This window comes from Sphaerodactylus townsendi, linkage group LG03 (genome assembly GCF_021028975.2).
Source record: "Sphaerodactylus townsendi isolate TG3544 linkage group LG03, MPM_Stown_v2.3, whole genome shotgun sequence".
In the NCBI taxonomy this organism is placed as follows: domain Eukaryota; kingdom Metazoa; phylum Chordata; class Lepidosauria; order Squamata; family Sphaerodactylidae; genus Sphaerodactylus; species Sphaerodactylus townsendi.
In genome coordinates this window covers 87,987,985-88,009,285 of record NC_059427.1, presented here as the reverse complement: position 1 = coordinate 88,009,285, position 21,301 = coordinate 87,987,985, and the positions used below count along the sequence as shown (strand labels likewise).

Here is a 21,301-nt window from a genome sequence, read left to right as displayed (position 1 = left end):
CAGCTACATCCCACACATCCTGCTGAATGCTTCTGCAGACTCATTCTCTGCACAATTCATCCTACAACTGGGGAAAGGTTGTCAGCTGAAGTCACTAAGGTACATGAAACTAACCCAGGCAGAAGATTTAGTCCAGTCTCCTCCAAAACCTAAAGTTTTTCTTGGCACTGGAATAATTTTCACAGAGGAGTGTTCAAACATTGAAAACTTTATCAGGCTGCTAAAACTATTCTGGCATACCTCTGCTGCCCCCCCCCCCACTTCCTCCTCCCTCCTGTCACTTCACTGCTTCCTCATTCCCTTCCTCTATCACTTTTACTCCGACCTCTTTTCCCCTTCTCAGTCCTCCCTCTTCATTGCTGCATATTTTCCTAATGGTTAAGGAGTTCTAGGCAATCCCAAAATGCAGTCAGGATCTTAGAATGCAACACTGGGAAATCTCCTTTTTGCTTGAAGCTGCACTGTCACCTGCGCATTGCTTCAACTATTTGGTGTTTCTAAATATCCTTAACTTTATTTTTTAATTATTATTAATTTTGCAATCCTGGGAATTTCTTCAGATGTGTACAAAATCTCTCTGTACAATTTTTTTTTTCTCAAAACCCACCCAGGAAGGACCTTTCTTAGGATTAGGTATATTGATATTCCTTTTCTGGTTTATGAGGCTTAAGGATCCTCTGCATCCATTTCAGTCTAGTTTCAGGTGGGAGTTCAGCACAGAAACAGCCTTGGTAGCCTTGATGGATGACCTGTACTGGGGCAGGGACACAGGGTATTTGTTTCTCGTGGATCGCTTGGTGGCTTTCAATACCATCAACCATAGTGTGCTCCTGGGATTTGGGTCTGGGAGGCTCTTGTTTTTTTCTCCAAGGTAGGCTCCAGAGAGTGGTAGTGGGGGGTTTATGCTTTTAGCTCTGGGAACTTCATTGTGGGGTGCCTCATGGCTTGGTGCTATCCTACCTACTATTTAATATCTATTTCAAACCACTGTGTGATGTCATCAGGTGGTTAGAGCTGGGTGCCAATGACACCTGCCCAGTGGTGGGATCCAGAAATTTTAATAACAGGTTCCGATGGTGGTGGGATTCAAACAGTGGTGCCGTCACACACACGTACCTCCAGTCCCTATTGGGCAGGGAGGTTGCTTTGGTAACCCCTTCTCGGCACTCAGAAAAAAATTAGTAAGCACTTCTAGAGAAGTGGTGAGATCTGGCTGGATCTCACCTCTGCACCTGCCTCTATCTCTCTATTCCATCTGAATCTTCTGAGTGCTGGATGTCAACCTGGGAGTAGTGATGGACTAGATGAGGACCAATAAACTGAAGCTGAATTCTGATAAGATGGAAGTGCTGTGGATAGTGGGATCCTGAATCCAGGAGATCATGGGGCACCCAGTGCTGGATGGGGAGGTGTTGCCCCTGAAGATCAGATGTGAGATCTTGAGGTACTCTTGGACTCAGCCCTGGCAGCCACAGAAGCACCCCCAGCTGCTGTCAGTTGCTTTGGCCTAAGGTTCCCATTGCAGCAAGATCTTTGGACCTCCCCCCCACACACACTTTCACATCCCTGGGGTGAGGCCGGGGCAGCTGCTTCTGTGGCTGCTACAGCAGCACATGAAGCTGGTGAACTGTGGGTCACCACTCTCCATCCTGCACTGGCTCCCCCCTCCTCCTTGGGGAACTGGGGGGCACATGCACAGGGACTTGCTCAGGTCGACCCCTCTCCCCTGGCCAAAAGGGCACCTCCTCCACCTCCTATAGGCCTGCCTTGTTGCACCCCCAGGCCCACTCCAGTCTCTAGCAGACCCTCCAGCCATGGCTGATGGGGGGCAGGGTGCGGAAAACCCTGGGTGCCATGGGGGGGGGGGACAATGGTCTTGCCCCAGGCACCATTTTCTTCCCCAGTATGCCTCTGCTCATTCCCCACCCCCAATGGGACAGAAACAGCCATGGGACAGAAATAGCTCTGACCACCCTCACAGATGATCTCCAGAGACAGCTGGACCAACAGGCCAGCACTGCTGTTGCTGTTAGCTTTAACAGCGGTGTTTGACTTGGTCAGTCCTACTTTTCTGGCCAGCACCTTGATGGTGCTGGAATATCTGGGACAACCTTACAATGGCTGTGCCAGTTCCTTCAAGACTGAGGACAGATGGTTACAACTTGTGAGAGAATGTCTACCTACCATGAATTGGTGTGCAGTGTCCTGCAAGGGACAATTCTCTCACCCTTATTGTTCAACATCTATATGTGCCCTCTTGCTGGGTTAATCTGAGAGTTTGGACTCGGTTGTCATCAGTATGCAGATGAGACCCAGGTGTATCTGATGATGGATGGTCATCTAGACAGTGCCCTTAGTATTTTGGCCAGTTGCTCGAGTGTTGTGATGGAATGGATGAAAGAGAACTGGCTGAAATTAAATTCAACTAAGATGGAGGTACTATGGCTGAGCTGAAAGAGGCAGGTGGGAGAATGCCAGTTGCCTACTCTTAACTAGGTGCAACTAGTCGCTGCACTGACCATCAGAAGTTTGGGTATTTTCCTTGATATCTCCTTGACAATAGAGGCTCAAGTGAATTGTTCCACTCGTGTAGTATTTTACCATCTTCGCCAGGAAAAACAATTGGCACCCTATTTGTCCCAGACTGACTTAGCCAGAGTGATCCATGCAACAGTCGTCTCTAGACTGGATTAGCGTAACTCACTCTACACAGGTGGGCACACATCAAACTTGTGCTCCACCAGCTGCCCTGGCTCCAGGTGGAGTACTGGGTCAGATTCAAGTTTTTAGTCCTACAAAGCCTTAAACATAGCCATACAAAGTCCAAAATGGCCTGGGGCCAACGGACTTACAAGACAGTCTCTCCCGTTACTTCCTGCAAAGGATTCTTCAGTCGTCAAGTAAGAATTTATCTGTGGTCCCTTACCAAAGGGAATTCTGGCTTATCTCAATGAGGGCTAAAACCTCCTTGGTCCTGGCCCCAACGTGGTGCAACACTCTGTCAAGTGAGGCCTGGGCCCTGCAGGATCTGATGCAATTCTGCAGGGGCTGTAAGACAGAGCTTTTCCACCAGGTGTACAGTTGACCATCTTAGGGCTTCCCCCTGCACCTCCTGCAACCCCTCTGGCCCTCTAATTAATTAGTTTTGTTGATTGGATTTACCAGGATTTGTTTAGCAATTATACAGTTATAACTTACCTTACTGTGTTGAAGCAACGTTTATGGCTGAAAACCGTCCAAAGTCCAAAGGGGAAGGGGTGGGGTAAATACCCAATTTTTAAAAAAGTACTCCGTTACACAAAGGACTTATTTTTTAAAACTTCTACAACTATTTGTATTGCTCCTGTGGATTATCAGAATCCAAATTGTATCTTTTAACTAGTGATGTAAGAGTTTTCCAATAATGTCTTCAGATCAGTTCCCATAGAAATGTATATAAAGAAGGACTGCACTGTCTGAACAAGAGTTTTTCCTATGAAAACAGAAGCTTTTAAAATGTTTTAACAAAGCAGAATGTTTGGTGTGAATGGGACATACGTGACTCAAGGATGTCTCCCTGTCTGTTAATTATATCTGGATTGTTGCAAGTTCAAAGTAATTTTGCCATCCAAATTTGAATTCATTCTATGGATGAACAACGGAATATGTAAAATCCTAAATATACCACAGCTTCCCCGCCCCCCTTCTGAAAGACTATAACCAATAGAATATAAACCACTAAAATTCAAGTCAAGTCTGAAAAACAAAATACACCATCAAAACAGGATTTGCATAAGATTGATACCAATTAGCCTAACAGTAGTTAGACATTTCCACTGACTGGGTCATTCATACAGTAATTGGCATCTACTTTCCATCTCTGAATAATTCAGTACAGGAATAGATAATATAGCAATCTCATAGGTATGGCAAACTTTTATTTATTTTGTCAGGTAATACTGACAACGCTATTTGAAAATCATTAGCCAACCCTGTTTAAATTGACAAAATGTCCTCAGCTGTGAGACCATTGTATTATCTATGAAGAGATGACATGAAAATGCATTGTGTGCCAACCAGGTTAGGTGCAAACCAGACTCACTGGCAGTGAAAAACTAGTGGCAAAGGAATACAGAAAACACATATTGGTCTGAGGAATTAGGTCCACAGTGGGACGAACTAGGGTACCTGGATTTTGCAGATCTAAACTGACATTTTACAGTTGTATTTATAGCAGATTGAAGAAAACCACAGGAAAAACATAAGGCAATTTGTGCTTTTTCCTAGAATTTGAATGGGGCAGGAAAGTTATCCATGGTCCCTTGTCTTTCTCAACATCCTCTGAAGATATTCAAATTTCATACTGGGAACACAATTTCACCATGATTCATTAAGTACCCCCTCATTTTAATCCTCCCTATAATTCAAGCACTGCTTTCTTCCACATTTCCCCACTAGTCTCAAATAAGCAAGTTAGTGTTTTCACTCCTATAAAAACATCCTGATTTCTTGGTTCAGCCTTTTGAACTAAAGAACTCCAGTACTGCTGATTAAGAGTATAGGATGTGTAAAAAGTATATCCTGTAATAAGCAATTATTCCTTAATTTGGACTTCAGACTGCAACATATTGACAGTAAGAGGCACCACTATCTTCGGTTTATTTTCAACACCAAGAGTTTAGAGAGAAAAGGAAAAAAATCATAAGCAGCAAAAAATCATTTTAAAAAAAATCCTGTATTTATTTGCTCCGGTGGATTAATGAATTTCAGTAAGCTTCTTTGACCTCCTGAAAAATAAAACAAAAGCAGTTTAGTAGAGCATTTCAGATATGTACTAAGCAATTTGAAAAACTACAGCAAGGCAAGCTGGAATGTGCCTCATAATTCCTGGTGTGCCAGCTGGTCTTTAATAGCTAGGCTGTTCAAAAATCTATTCTAGTTCACCCTGTTCCTCTCACTTGCTTTGGCACAATGATTTCTAGATATCTAGAAATATAACAATCATGTTTATCCTAAACCAAAGAGGAGAAATGGAAATCCTACTGACACTGTGTGGGAGTTCCAAAATTCTCCAGATGATGTCATCTGGGAGGTTAAAGTGTCATTAAGAAATTAGAGTGTGGTGAATATGGCTTCCCAGTCTTCTGCTAAGAAGTCATTTCTTCTCTCCTAGCTTCCTTTTGCATGCATAATCCTAGACCTGTAGGAACCAGTCCCAATGATACCACTTCACTTTTTAACACTCACTTAGAATAGTAAGCACATGGAGCACACAGAAGTGGCAGAATTCTGGACTGCTAATGGAGTGTACCACTTCAATCTGCAATGGGAAGATTGGCATGCTTGCTCATTCAAAACTCATAAGAACATAAGAACAGCTGGCTGGACCAGTCCATTTAGTCTAGCATCTTGTTCACACCGCAGTCAACCAGTTGCCCTGAAGGACAAACAGGGCTTAGAGGCCTTTTTTGTTTTAAATATCAGGATTGCTCTGTTCATATTAATATACTGGTAACCTGAATAATACACTCAACAGAAATCAATGCTGTAGGATACAACAAGAGCCCCTTTAATCATCTTAATCCATGTAGTTAGTAAACACACAATTTAAGTGGTGGAGAGCAGTTACCATGCTTCTAATGGAAACAATTCAAACAGTTGTGTTTATTTGTCTAATATTGAGGTAGTCTCCTTTGTCATAAAAAACATGTGATAAAAGGCATTTGACAAGATGTTATGATGTATGTTATAGCTTGGTATAGGCATTACTGTCACATTTTTGTCTATCATGTTCCCATCTCTGCCTTGGCAGCATGGGGCAAAAATTCCATTTTCAGAAAGCAGAAGGAGAGGTAGGGTTCACTTCTCTTAAGAACTAGCTGATGCCATCTTAGCAAGGAAGAAGTACTTGCCCTGGAAAGCCCTGACCCAATATTTAGAAACGATTTCACACAAAATTTAGAAATGGGTAAGTGGCTGAGGATCAAGCACTGGAAGACAGAAACGTCAGGAGCATAAGGCAACAGTTGACTTCTGCAGCACCCAAAATTAACTCAAGCAAAAATCTCTCATCTTGCCAAAATGGCATAGGAAAGGCCACCACTATCCTACTTCAAAATCCTTGCAGCTGATGATATACTTCTTTCTTTTAGTGTTTAATTAGGACTAACCATAACCTGCAACAGCCACATTCCCATGCAGAGAAAACATGCAAGGCTAGGTTTACAGTGAGCGAGACAGCAGTTTCTTTTGATTTTTTTAAACTGTAGGAGGCACCTTCATATTTCCAACTGACCCGTGAATTCTTTATCTAGCTCCTATAGTATCTTGGTTTTAGGTCTATGAAAGGAAGTGGGCTATTTTTTTTCCTTAAGCAAACTGGGGTCAGAATGTTGAATAAACAAAGCAGTATCTCTCGGTCCTGTTCCCACACCTCTGCAGAAGTCTGAGGTGTTTTGAATTTGTTTCTATAGCCAGATGCACAACTGTCCCTCCTACATTATCTTTTTGGTTAGGAAAGCATAGAGACACTGTTCTGAAGGGCATGATCAATACCATCAAACTGTTTGATAGACACTGTGTTAACTTCTCAACCCAGATGACAGTGTAAGGGAGATTTTGATCTGCTAGCCTCAAGCACTTCCAAAGAATGATTAAAATGGTATAGCAGGGGAAAGGGGCACAAATCTCTGTTTCCATGGTTCTCTGCTTGACACCACTTCATAAGAGAAACCAACTAGAGTCAAACTTTTCACTGAGTGGTAGCCAGAAATCCCAGTGAAAAGCTTCTAGCAAAGCTCAATTCTTCTAATGTGGGCTTTGTTTTTTGCTTCTTCCACAAAGATTGTATCTGTCCACAGTTTGATCTACCAAGGGGTAAAACAGTACCTTCAACAAAGAACATACAAAACAAAATCCATATGAAAAAGCCCCTTTGGTAAAGAAAATGTTTTGAAAATGATTAGTCCAATGAAATATCAAAAGCTGAACTCCAGGTGGCTTCTGAATTGCTCCAGCTCAGAAGGTCTCCAAGAGCTAAATAACTATTAGTATTAAATATTGCTCCCAAAATAAACGAATGTAATAGCTTATGTTTCAAAAGCATTAGTGTATGCAATGCAGAAATATTTAGAGTTATTCCATTTGGCTTTGTTTTAGGCAGGCTAAAACCAAACATTCAGCAAAATATCAAAGAACAAATTGTACAAAAATAATAAACCAAGACATGTGCCAATCAAAAAGCATAACAATCTATTAAAATACGTTATCACAGAAAATCCATTTTTATGTGCAATTTTTGTAGCCTACTTTTATAAAGGCATGACAAAGGAAAAATAGAAAGACTTGCAAATGGCAATGACGTAGGTATAGATTTTTTATGGGGGGGTTCGAGGGACAAGGCCCCGCCCCTACCCCTGGGGCATGGCCATGCCTCCCCAAGCCCCGCCCCCAGCCTCAGTGCTTATAAAAGCAGCTCTCCAAGGCCAGTGCTTATAAAAGCAGCTCTCCAAGACTCCCCTGCCCACGCCACCCCCACCGGCTGGGTTCCCAGCTGGCAGCCGGCAGTCCCTTCTGCCCTCTCCTCCTGGCAGAGGTGTAGCTACGGAAAATGGCGTCTGGCGCAAAATCTGAGTTTTGTGCCCCCCCCCCCATGGGCGGTCGATGTGATGCTGGAATCCACCCCCAAACAGCATCACTTTCAAGGTGTTTAAACTAGGGAGCCCAGATTCTCATTTTAAATCCATCTTAAAGGGAGAATCTGGCGTCCCCCGTTAAAACAACATTGAAAGTGATGCTGTTTTGGGGTGGATTCTCCCCTCCCTGAAACAGCATCACTTTCAATGTTTAAACTGGGGACCTCAGATTATCCCTTTAAATCCATGCCGAAGGGGGTAGATTTAAAAGGAGAATGTGGGGAAATCTTATTTATTTATTTATTTATTATTGTGGACCAAATTTGGGGGTGTGCCTGCTGTTAGGGGTGTAATTGTTAAGCTAGCAGCACCAGAATTCCAGGGTATATTTAGGAGACTCTCCTGATGATACCAGCCAGGTTTGGTGAAGTTTGGTTCAGGAGGTCCAAAGTTATGGATCCTCAAAGGTGTAGCCCCCATCTTCTATTTGCTCCCATTGGAAACAATGGTGGATGGGGCACCCCCTTTGGGAGTCCATAACTTTGGTCCCCCTGAACCAAACCTCACCAAACCTGGCTGGTATCATCAGGAGAGTCTCATAAAACATCCCTGAAATTTTGGTGCTGCTAGCCTAAAACCTTTTGCCCCCTGCAGGCCAAAAATCATAAAACACTAAAAATACAAAAAAAACCACAAATGGGGCGGAGCTTCAGACATGTAATGGGGGGGGTTGTACCTGAGACCCCCCCTTACCTACGTCCTTGGCAAATGGTGTCCACTAAATGCCTGGAGGACAGTTAACACATGTAAGACATCTGCTTATTTCTTCAATACAGTCCCTCTTGTTTATGGGACAAAACGGAGAATGAATCTGACTGTACAGAGGCGCAGGACAAAGAAGTGAGCTATTACTCACAAAAGCTTATAGTTAAATAAATATTATTAGTCTTTAAGGTGCTAACATGGCTATCTCTTTGCAATCACATAGAACAAGGAAGCCCGAAACAATTTCCACAATGTAATGGCACTTCAGTCAGCTGCCACCACTGTAGAAACAGCTTTTGGCTGCTAAGGTCCAAGCACAGATTTCTTTGGACTGAGGTGGGAGAGGCAGGGATTACCTAGCAAAAGAATAAGCTGCAACAACATATGTGGATGTTGGCCATACAATCCAACATTTTAATTGCAACAGCTTAAAGAATATAGTCTTAACCCACTAGCTTTAGTCTAGAATATTTTTTAATATTTGGGTCTAATTCTCAAACTCATTTTGTACTAATGCTCTCCTAATTGGTATGAGACTTTTTGACATCCAACAAAACATCATGCATCACTGCATAAAAATGAGATACCATTAAATGTTGGTACTTGATATGCAAACACTGATTTGCAGTCTCTAGCACCATAACTGGACGATGTTCTGGCATTCCCAAAGGCAAATTATACAATGACGTCACTGAAGGGAAAAAAATAGTCATAGCACTAAATACATTAAAATGTACTATACAATATATTGCAAAAATGAATCATTTTGCAACTAGCACTTTTCAAAATAGTTTATTAGAGGATCTACATACAGTATGCAGTTATTCATTGCACTTTGTTAACATGAAAAGTTAACTGAAAAGTATGCGTCTTACTCCGCACATTCCACACAATCCCAAGTTTCATGTAGTTACACTGGCAAATTTGGCTTGTTTTCATTTTGTGTATTTCCTGCATTTCCTGTGTTCTAAATATTAAGTTGAAAAGTAAAGTTAGTTGATGGAAATCTATTTATGAGTTCATTTCTTGTTGTATTAAAAGTTACCCCCTCCACCAAAACAGTAGCAAAATATTTTTAAAACATGGAAATAAAATGTCTAAAATATTTCTAGCAGATTTCAAAGAGTAGAAAATACTAGCTAACTCCCCCATTGAACATGTGTGTAAAGTGACATCGAGCCAGAGTCAACTTATGGTAACCCAGTATTGTTTTCAAGGCAAGAGATTAACAAAGGTTTTTTGCCATTGCTTTCCTCTGCATAACTACTTGGATATTCCTTGACAGTCTCCCACCCAAATTCTAACCAGAACCAACCATCCTTAACTTCTGGGATCTGACAAGATCAGGGTAGATTGGGCCTTCCAAGTCAGGGCCTCCATTGTATACTATCATCTATATATCTTTGTCGGCATGGCCCCATATGTGGATATTGATATACAGACACTGCAGCCATGCAGAGACAAGACAGATATTTCTACTAACCCAAGAAATGTCCCAGGTCTGCAGAAAAATCTAAAAAAAAACCTGGATGGGTAATCCCCCACCTCCAAATGATAGAAGCTGGGCCTGTAGCTTTAAGAAACAAATGTCCTCAGTGACCATTGCTAAGCAAACCAAAAAAGGAAAAGAGATGGCAGGTGACAGGTGACAGGACAGCTTTATTGTTTTGCAAAATCTCTACTAATTGCACAGTTAAAGCCTCCACATGAGGATCTAAGTTATTTTCTGCTGACCTTCCCTACAGCAACTGAGTTGTATTGCTAGGCAACCACAACAGCAGTGCCATCTTTCAAGCCTTGGTTTCTGTTAGTAAAAGTTAGGGGAGGGGGGAGCCATTTCCAGAGATGCTGTGGACTTTAAGGGAGCATTCATTGGGGTAAGACCTGCCAGTAGCCACTGAGCAGATTGCTACCGGAGTCCTACACCCACTTCATAATACCCAGTGTGGAGTAAAGGCTAGTTTCAGATTAGGAACTGGGTGACCCAGGTTCAAATCACCCCTCTTCAATGGAAGTTCACTGAGAGACTTTGGGACACTCTCACTTTAATCTACCTCATATGATTGTTTTGAAGATAAAATGGAGATGAGAAGGATGCAAGCTGCTTTGGACCCCTATTGTAAAAAAAGGCAGTTTGTTCGTGAAATAAATACAGCTAAAGATGTGCAGATAAAAATAGGTTGGTAGGAGAGAAATAGGAAACAGTGTAATGAGGGACGATACAGGGGGTAAACAGGGTTTCAGTTACCTGTAACATGTTCATCCTCAGTCTTCTGTACAAGCACACATTGGGACTGTGCAGAAGCAGGCCAGCTAAGTATTGAGCTACTAACACTCCTCAATATCAGCATCCAGTGGTGTAACTAGGCAAACTGGAGCCCTGGGCAAAACCTGAGTTTGATGCCCCCCCAGGCGTGTGCCCGGTGCCACACACACACACACCCCGCCCCCTTTTAGCTACGCCCAGTGGTGTATCTAGGCAAACTGGAGTTTGATGCCCCCCCATTGGCAGCTGCCCTCCCCCACCATGACCAAGCAATGATTTTTTGCACCAGGTCATTTCAAAGACACCATCACATTATAGAACATGCCCCAACTCACAAATCTGAACACAGCAATATGCCATGCCACACAGCAGAAATATATTTTTTTAAAAAATCAAAATGCTTTCAAAATGTTTTATTACTGCTATGAAAACATTTTATGGTGTTGTATCCAGTCCCCCCAATTGGGGGAGACAGCATCACTTTCAATGTTTTTTAACCTGGGAACCCTAGATTCTCCCTTTAAGGGGGATTTAAAAGAAGAATCTGGGCTCCTTAGTTTAAACAAGTGTTGCTGGAATCCACCCCCAAACAGCATCATTTTCAATGATGTTTAAACTAGGGAGCCCAGATTCTCCTTTTAAATCCACCTTCAAGGGAGAATCTAGGGTTCCCAGTTTAAACAACATTGAAAGTGATGCTAGTTTGGTGTGATTCTCCCCCACCCTGAAACAGCATCACTTTAAATGTTTAAACTGGGGACTTCAGATTCTCCCTTTAAATCCATGCCAAAGGGGGGGATTTAAAAGGAAAATCTGGGGAAATGGGGGGGTGCCTGCTGTCAGGGGTGCAATTTTTAAGCTAGCAGCACCAACCTTTCAGGGTATCTCTAGGAGACTCTCCTAATGATACCAACCAAGTTTTGTGAAGTTTGGTTCAGGGGATCCAAAGTTATGGACCCTCAAAGGTATAGCTCCCATCTTCTATTAGCTCCCATTGGAAACAATGGGTGATGGGGCACCCCCTTTGGGAGTCCATAGTCAAATGTCAAATCCAAATGAATACCTTGCCAAGCTGTCCCTCTAGATGACTCTCCTTACTTTATATGTTTGGTCAGAATGGACTTTGACCACTGACTTCACTTTTTTAGGAATACCTGGGACATCAGGAATCACACTAGACTCTGTGGCATATCCGACCTTGACCATGGAACTGATGGGAGTCTGCTCCCCACTAATGCGGGTTGGTTCCACACTTCGCTCTGGCACCAGTTCCACATCACCCTCTCAAAGAGATAACTGCTGAAAATGATCGAATTGATAATATTCTTGGTGATGGAAATAAGTTCTCTGTTCTTTGGCCCTCAGTCTCAGACTCCAAACCAGGCCCATCAACTTGCCCTTGTGCCTAATCTTGCTTTTTGCTTTCTCTGATGTTGGTTCCAAGGTCAACTCTGACCTATGTCCAGTTCCCATGTTGATCCAGATGTTGGCGATTTCAAAGACATTGCTAATGAAGGTGCATCTCCCAAACTTCTTATCTACAGAAGACAAAGTTTTCTTCCAAAGTGCTGCTTTTAATTTTGATGCCCTATCACTTTGGTCTTTTGATGTAAATTACTGGCAGATCTTACATCCAGCAATATTCTGACCTTCACCCAAGCACAATAAACAGAGAATAGGTGTCTTCACATCTCACTGGGTGCATTTTTTAAAACAGGCTCTTCTGAGCCACATTCTCACCCCGCTAGCCACTACCTCAAAGAAGTGGAGACAACGAACCTTCACAGACAATGCACAGAGCTGAGCTCAAATTGACATCTTCCCTTCATGGTGAAGAAGGAACTTAGGGAGAGGATGTTCTGCCATTGGGCATGTGACCATTTGAGAGGAACACTCATAAGAAGCCCAACAGCAGTTAGAACACCCTCTAGAATCCGTAGTTCGAGGCTTTACTGTTGCTGGCCAGCTTTTGACCAATTCCAATGTGGGAATGCACAAAATGTGAAGATGAAGTGGAGGTGCCTCCTAAGTCCTTGTGTATTCCCTGCAGAACAACTAGCAGATTGCACTACACAACTGGGCTATAATTTTCCTGGGTAGAGGTTGCTATGGGGAGGGAAAGAGGGACAGCTGAAGACTGGGGAGAAGCTAAAGATTTATTTTATTTATTTTATTGTATTTATGTCCCACCCTATCCCCGAAGGGTTGGGTGGCTATTGTGTAGAAATGAAAAAGGGATGCAGAGAAATGGCCCAGGCTGTGTGGGAGGACTTTTGGGGAAAGAGTGAAAGAGAAGAAAAGAGCTGCCCCTTCCTTGCATATTTCCAAATGACCAATGAAAGAATGCAAATGAAATATGCTATCTCTAATTTTCAACAGTACCGTAAAACTATAATAATATAATATTTAACTCAGATTTGCAGTGCAATCCTATGCTGTTTTCCTACAACAAAGTCATATGGAATTCAGTGACACTTACTTCCAAGCACATGCATATAGGATTTAATCTCAGACATACTTGGGTGTTCATTGAACTCTAGATGACATGTTTTTGTGTACTAAGAAAGAAATGTTATTTACCTCATGCTTTTCATGGTTCTGATCCACATTTAGTAAAGATGGTATTTTAGATACTTCAGATTTCTTTGATTCCCTCTTCAGCACTCTTACCTGTTTAACTTTTACAAATATAAATATATTTGAATGCTTTTGTGAATTATTCAAAATGTGTTTTAAAATGATTGATTTAGTAGCCAAGAGAAAAAAGAAAACCACAATGTACAGACTTTTCAGGAAGCAAAAGGCAAACAGCTATTTTTGGCTGCAAAAGCTCATAGATGTATTTTAATTCAAATTATTTAAACAAGCACCAAAATCCTGAAAAAGGAGGACCAGTGGGAATAGGGATTTTGGATTGGAAAAAGCTGACAGATAAACCCAACTGTAAACCCAACTGTTCTTTGTTACAACACAGAGCATCCACAGCATCTTGATAGTGTTGATCAGCTCTTGGTCTGGGCAGAGGATAAGGACAAGAGTTGAGCATGTGTGAAATTCACAAGAACTGAACATGCTTAAATGGGGATGGAATATGCCCAGGCTTTAGATTTTAGTTAATAAATAGTTATAGGACAAACATACACATTAAAAATACAGCTTGTTTTTGGTAAGATATAAAAGCTTCTATAAAGGAAATGTAACTTAATGATGTTCTGTTAACCGACTCAGATGTCCATTCTACAATAATTGCTTTAGTTGAACTGACAAAAACTAATCACATAATTAATCACATACAAATGTACTTAAAAATAAGAATCACTGTTGTTTTTTCTTGTTATGTGAGCCTGTCTTCTGCCTGACTTCACAATGCATGTAAATAGATGTACTTACACTGATTTGAATGCTGATTCCATTATCTGTCTTGTATTATCTGTCTTAATGAATCAGGCACATTATTTTTTTAAGAATCACATATACAATTAAACATAGATTTATTCTCTTTTAAACCACAATATTTTGCAATAGATTAAAAAACTGCATCAGGTCAAAGGAGGAGGGTGGATTTGTCATAGCTGCTAACCAATCAGCAGCATTCACAGCCAGCTACTAAGATATGGAATATGTTCTCCCACTACATTGGTAGATATTAGCCATAGTGAGTAAAGGAAACCTCCATTTTAGAGGCAGTAAGGCTTTAAAATCCAGAGGTAAGAGGTAACATTGGGGAAAGGCCTTGGCCACTATATCTTTCTTAGCTCTTCAAGGCAAATGGTTGCCCAATGTGTGAAACAGGATGCTGGACTTGATGGATCAGTAGTATTATTCAGCAAGGAACTTCTTATGTTCTTACAAAGTCTGATCGTACAGAATGATTGCTTGTTCTAAGAAAATACAGGAACATCAACATTTAGATTATATGAGTTTACACACAACCTACAGAAATGGCCATTTTTATCCATTTTCCATTGAGCTTTCTCACTATGGGAAATATGAATAAATATCTTTTGGACTGACACAGAACTTTAATGTAAAAAACTTGAGAAGTGGAATATAATGTTAACATAGCAAGAAAATATTTCAATACATTATTTCCTTCAATTACTAACTTTTGGGAGTGCACAGGGAAAACAGTATTGACCAGTGAGGCCATTCTGGAAATGTACTGATAACTGTCAGTCTAAATGAACATTTTTCTCCATAGTTGCACCAAGGGATAAATGGTTCAGAAAAGGTACAGTAGAAGACAGCCATGCAAAAAGATGCTGGGCTGATGCTGGACCCTCTTGATTCCCTTTCTTTACCACATCTTTCTGCAGCAGTTGTGGAACTTTTACAATTAAAAAAAAATGTGGCCGCATCATGAACTTTTAATTAAAACAGTAATGGTATTTGAAACAAGATTTTAAAAAGTAGTTTAGCTTGCCCTATGTTTTGGGGGAAGAGGAGCAAAACTAAATCAGCATTTAAGTCAGTAGTACATCTATTGATGAGCACTGTGAAGGCATGGAAAATTGCGCCCATCTCTGGGGCCCACTTCATCAACACCTCTGTTTTAGGTTTGCCTCTGATTTGCAAAGGAATGGTACTACTCCAGCTGACTCACCAAAAAGAGAGTCTTGTTTTATTTTGGACCGTTTTGTGCAAATCTTGTATATTGGCACCTAGGCTCCGTTGCTTAACATGCCACTGTGAATTACAATACAGTGCATCTATAAAGCTCTATAGAAAGTTACAAACATACTTTCCATTCCTTTAAGTTCTTTCTGTTGTCCTGTTGTTGTCAGTTCAGGAAAATGAATGTCTCTCTTCTCACATCTTGAAATATTGCGCTTCTTTCTGTTTATGTTGACCATTTGATCAATCTGAGCAGCTCTTTCATACAAGGAGACCTTCTCCATTGGGTTCTAAAATGGAATCATTATATTTCTAAAAACAACATCTACAGTACAACACAACCATTGCCCTTATTTAATTTTGACCTTGGCACAATGTAGTAGAAAATCCACACAGGTTCTTTTAGAGGTGGTTTATATTACTAGCCAGTTGTTCTATGACTGTGCTAATATCAAAGGTCCAAACAATGTGGTGCAGACATGCTTACTGAAGCCCAGTCTCTCCCCAGAATGTATATAAGTGAGGCTGCTGGAGCTTTTGCATGAGCATTGACCCCACCCCCCAGCCCACCCCCGGCCCCGGCCCCACTCCACTTCATATGAAACTGGGACAAACCTTTGTTTAAATAAGGTCTGCTGCCACTAAATATAATTTGGCCCTTGGGCTTGACAATCTTTTTCAGGACTATATTTCCCCCATTTGAAGAGGTATTGTAATAGCATTAATACAAATATAATGTTGAACAACTAACATAACATTGTAACACTTACTTGACTTATGTTCCCTTCCTCTTGACGGTTATTAGGACCTACTTGTCCCACTGATGGCCAAGGACTTCGTCTTTTCTTTGCTTTATCTGGTAGTCTGATAATTAAACAGATAAATGTATCAAATTAATTCCCAGATAACAACAGAATACTTCCTTTCTAGCATGCCTTTAAAATATAAGCAAGCAAATATATACCATATATAATATCATTTGGGAAGATACTTCTACAATAAGGAATTGCATACAGTTCATCTAAACTTAGCAGGTGTATGAGATTTTATGAAATTCATCATTTTTTAAAGTTCCAGAAAAAAGTAATCTAAATGTGCAAAAGAATGCTATCATTTAGCTTGCATCAGATCTAGTTGAACTGCACTGACTAGCAATTCAAAATGCCAATTATGATCCTGCACTCTAAATTACTGTTTTGTCAGTAAACAGCTCTGCCAACAAATGGTATTTTCATTTGTGTGTGTGGAGAGGTGGATCTTTGATTCTTCTCGCCTATATTTATTAATTAAAATATTTATACACATTTCCCTGTAGCTCAAGTCAGCTTACAAATCCCAGCTTCAAACATAAATAGCACATTTTTTTGTCATCAAATAACAGCCGACTTATATTGTGACTCCACAGGGTTTTCAAAGCAAGAAACATCCATGGGTGGTTTATCATTGCCTGCCTCTGTGTAGTGACCTTGGACTTCTTCAGTGATAACTAAACAAGTGCAGATTCTCACCAGGAGTGACCCTGTTTCACTTCTGAGGTCTGCAAATATTGGGTAGCTTGAGCTACCCAGGTAAGAGCAAAATAACGCAACAAAACTCAAACAATTCCCCTCCCTAAAAATATAGACTCTGAAGCTGCCCCCATGTTTAATTTTTTTAGGGGGTGGTCACTGACCTATTGGGTTACAATGATGAAGGGAGGCAGAGAAGGCTGCAGCAAGCAGCAGAAGATTAGGAAGTTTTCTTCTATCAAAACTACACTTACTCTGCTTAGAAACCAAACCACAGTATTTTAAAGCCTGGACCCAACACATTGACAGGAACGAAAACACTACAAACGACAATTTCCCCTGACATGTGCCACTTTCAGTCAACACAATAAATGAGGAAACACACAGCTGCTCAGGTTCTACTGTCTGGCAGCAGGAAACCTATCAGACTTCTTGTTCAATGAAGAGATATATGCAAGAACTGAAAGTGAGGCAGATAGGTCAAAGAGGAGACTGCACTAAACAAGTACTAAACGTAACTTCTGTGAGTTCAGGTGTGATATATAAACAGAAGTTCTAGATAGATGCCTAGAGGAAATAAAAGGAAGAATGAGGGCCAATAATTTATAGGTGATGGATCCACTTAAGACTGAGGTGCTGTCGGATTCCACCTGTTTTGCATAAGGTTGTTCTCCCCTTAAAACAGCCCATTAGTTTTGTTTTAGATCAGGTCTCTGGGGTTTCAATCACTTTGACTGGCTCGCCAACTTTGATTGGATCACCAATTAGGTCCCTTCTTTGAGAGGAGAACTTGGTCATTATTAGATCATGATAATATGTTGTTAGTCTGAAGATAGCTTGGAATGGGCACCTAATGTAAAATACAGCAATGAGACCACTGACTGTTACATCCTACAGAGATCACACCTTTTCAGTTGTAAGAGAGCCACACTGGCTACTCACCAGCTTCCAAAGCCCAAATCAAAATACTACTATCCTTAACAGCCCAATCCTAAATCCACTGAAATCAGTGGATATAGAAGGGCATAGGGGTTTAGAATAGTGATGTTCACCAGTTTCTGACCAACATAAGACTTGAACCAGGAGATTCTGATAAAGAGAACTTTGGCTCTTGAAATCTTACACCCTGAAAATCTTGTTGGTCCTTAAGATGCTACTGGACAGGATTCTAGCCCTTCTTCTGCAGACTGACACAGTTACCCTCTGAAAGTAGTCTCTTAATTTATCTCAGCCACTGAACTCCATCAACTTCCAACTATCTGTGAACATTCCAACATGTTAAATATGCCATTAGGCAGAAGGAGGAAATGAGAAAGTTTAGAAACAGTTTTTAGATAAAGGAATAGGTATACAATGTGTTACAAAATAGGGAAAGGACAAATAGACACTCTCTTGTGATGCTGTGGCTTATTTTTGTCACCAACTATGTTGTTGGTGTGTGTCATTGAAAATAACAGAATGCATGAAATACAAATATTAGGGGAATGGAATATACCTGTGAATTTAACTAATGTAGCCTAAAGCAAAAAAACCTTTATATTTCATGTAAACCCCACCAGGCAAACTACATAGACAGCAGGTGCGTTTGCTTAAAATGTCCCCACTTTGTGTTCTTACTTTTAGTTCTGCAGTACATACCTTGAGTTAGAACTCAGATAGTGTGAGCCGAAATTTGTAGGAACATTTCCACAGTTTGGGTGAATGCGAGGCATTGTCATAGAAGGAGCTTGTAAAGAATCTTCTTTGGCACCACTTGCATCAGTGACAGGTACTGGCAGGGCTGTCCCATCATTGCTTGTGGGTTTGCTTTCGTGAGGAAGGTTCAGAGCATTCTGAGACAATGCAACCCACTGTACTGGTGTATCTTCCTGTTCAGGCTTTTTCATCTCCAAGAGTTCAGATTTTACTCCTTTCATTTTGATACCTTTGACCTTCATCTCCTTTGCCTTTTTGTCCTTTTCACTATCCTGGAACAAGTAATATACTCAATAATCAAACAATTCTTTTGTGTACTGTCAAAGACTTCCATGACTAAAATCAACTGCTGTTGTTGGTTTTCTAGGCTATGTGGCTATGGTCAGGTAAGTTTTTGCTCCTAATGTTTCTCTTGCATTTAAGGCTGGCATCTTCAGAGGCGTGTCACAGTGAGATGTGTTTTTCTCTGTGGCACAGTTTGGAGTGATTGTGTGGTGGGTTATATGTTTTGTCCATTTCACATGTGTCTCACCCACTTTAACATGTCTCTGAAGATGCCGGCCATAGATGAGGGAGAAGCATTAGGATCAAAAACTGACTATGGCCACCCAGCCTGGAAAACCCACTTCAGCCAATTCTTTTAGTCTTGATACTTTAAAAGTGGAATATTCCAATCTTCTACCAAGGTCAGCAGGGATATGTATTTGTGTGCAGACAGTCTGGAAGTACATGATCTACAGTCCAGTCTCAAGAACACAGGAAGTTCAGTTGAACAGATTTGAGTAGGGTGGCACTGCTAACAAACCTAAATAAAGTAAAGTAGCAGATACCTGAAAGACCTACCCAAGTTAATTTGAGTTTCATGACAGATGAACAATTGGGACAATGTTACCTCCAGGTCAGGATGCTGGAATGGAAATCTGGGGCTGCAGCTCACTGGTAGGTAACACAAGCCCCTTCCACAGTTGCAGAATAATGCACTTTCAATCCACTTTCAATGCATTTTGCAGCTGGATTTTACTGTATGGAATAGCAAAATCCACTTCCAAACAATTGTGAAAGTGGATTGAAAGCACATTATTCTGCATGTGCGGAAGGGGCAACAAGCTAGCAGGCTCTAGTGAACACAGTGGAATGGTATCTGAATAAATATTCATGTGTGGTGAAGACATGGGATAGAATGAGAAACATATATGTTTATTCCATCCTTCCAATTTGAAGCATTGTATACATTACCATCTAGCCCTGCCATGATCATTAAATTAAGAACATAAAATAATTGTTATTAAGAATAACAACTTCACATATAGCCTGCCTTTCACACACAGACTTCAAACATATTACAAAATGCAAACATCAATTCACTCAGACAGCAAAGCCCTCCAATAAACCAAACTGTACAAACCAGTCAAAGGCATGACATGCCATAATGAAGAGAGAGAGAGTTACAAAAGCAGAGGGTATGTCTTTTCATCGGACAAAGTTAAATCTTTTTACCTGCTTTGTGACCAACATCCTCAGAGATCTCTAGATGCTGCCAAATTTCTGGTGCTGGCCCAACAGACTCGTTGCAGATTTTAGCATATTTATTTATGTATGTTTTAATTGTTGATAAGTTCTGAACTTATTTATTTTAACCCTAATCTGATTCTCCTCAACCCCAGTTGTATTCCTAAATTCATGCCAATAAAGGCTGAAATGAATGAATGAAGTTAAGAGTGGTAGATGCTAATCTGGAGAATGGGGTTTGATTTCCCCCACTCCTCATCATGAAGCCTGCTGGGTGACCTGGGGCCAGTCACAGTTCTCTCAGAATTCTCTCAGTTCACATGGAGGCAAGCAATAGCAAAACACCTCCAAACATATCTTGCCTTGAAAACTCTACGGGGTTACCATAAGTCAGCTGTGACTTGATGGCACACACACATTCTATTTATAGGACTATGTTGATGTACCTATCCTGGACCAACAAAAAAATCTGTTGAGCACCACTTTGTTATTCACAATTTTACCAGGCGTTGTTCACATATCCTGAAGTCTATTCTCAAAATGTTTGAACTGGAATATTTATCTGGGGAAGTGAACACAAATGTCATGCTTGTGTGTCACACTCAGGGAGCAATAGAATACACACAGCCCTAGCTGGGAAGGATGACAGCTAACAGAAATATTGGTTTGTGTGCCTCTTTTCCTTTAATCTGATTTCTGAAGTTAACAGTGAAAGTGCTCATTCTTCAGAAATCTTCTTCAGACAGAAGTAAAACTTACTTTTGCTGGGGGGGGGGGGGTTTCCACTTTGGGACTGCCCAAGCATCATTGCTGCATACAAAATCAACTTGCCCTCTTGCATCCTCAGCATAAGGACACTGCTCCAAAACCAGAACTTCTCAGGGCTCAAATGTGACCAGTTAATTTCCCAGAAAAGTTAATTACTCAGCCACCAATGAAGAACTCGCTCAACTTGGTGTGTGAAGTAAGGTGTGAACAAAAAATTCTCATCTCCTCCAATGATGCGAACAGGAAAGTCCATTTTAAGTACATTCCAGTAAAATAAACAGGAGGGAAAAAACATTTTGTTCTGGTTCAGAAAAATAGTCAGGAAATTAATGACAGATAATAATTTACATGTAAGCAAGTGGGTGTCTATAGCAACTGAATCAATATTCATAGAATCATAGTTGAAAGAGACCATAAGGGTAATCAAGTTCCAACCCCCTGCCATGCAGGAATACACAATCAAAGCACTCCTTATGGGTCGTCATCCAATCTCTGTTTAAAAGCCTGCAAAGAAGGAGACTCCACCATTCTCCAAGGCAGTGGATTCCACTGTCGAACAGTCC

At 41.0% G+C, this 21,301-nt stretch overlaps 1 protein-coding gene across 1 annotated transcript in view; it reads right to left on the bottom strand.

Annotated features, from left to right (window-relative positions):
• The window catches only part of LOC125428416 (serine/threonine-protein phosphatase 2A catalytic subunit alpha isoform), a 75,979-nt gene that overhangs the window by 39,195 nt on the left and 15,483 nt on the right, over nucleotides 1-21,301 (bottom strand). The window contains exons 8-11 of the mRNA XM_048488476.1: nucleotides 18,405-18,733; nucleotides 16,029-16,122; nucleotides 15,386-15,548; nucleotides 13,225-13,322 (exon numbers count right to left, since the gene is read on the bottom strand). Of these exons, the coding sequence (XP_048344433.1) occupies nucleotides 13,225-13,322; nucleotides 15,386-15,548; nucleotides 16,029-16,122; nucleotides 18,405-18,733 (684 nt within the window). The remainder of the gene's footprint in view (nucleotides 1-13,224; nucleotides 13,323-15,385; nucleotides 15,549-16,028; nucleotides 16,123-18,404; nucleotides 18,734-21,301) is intronic.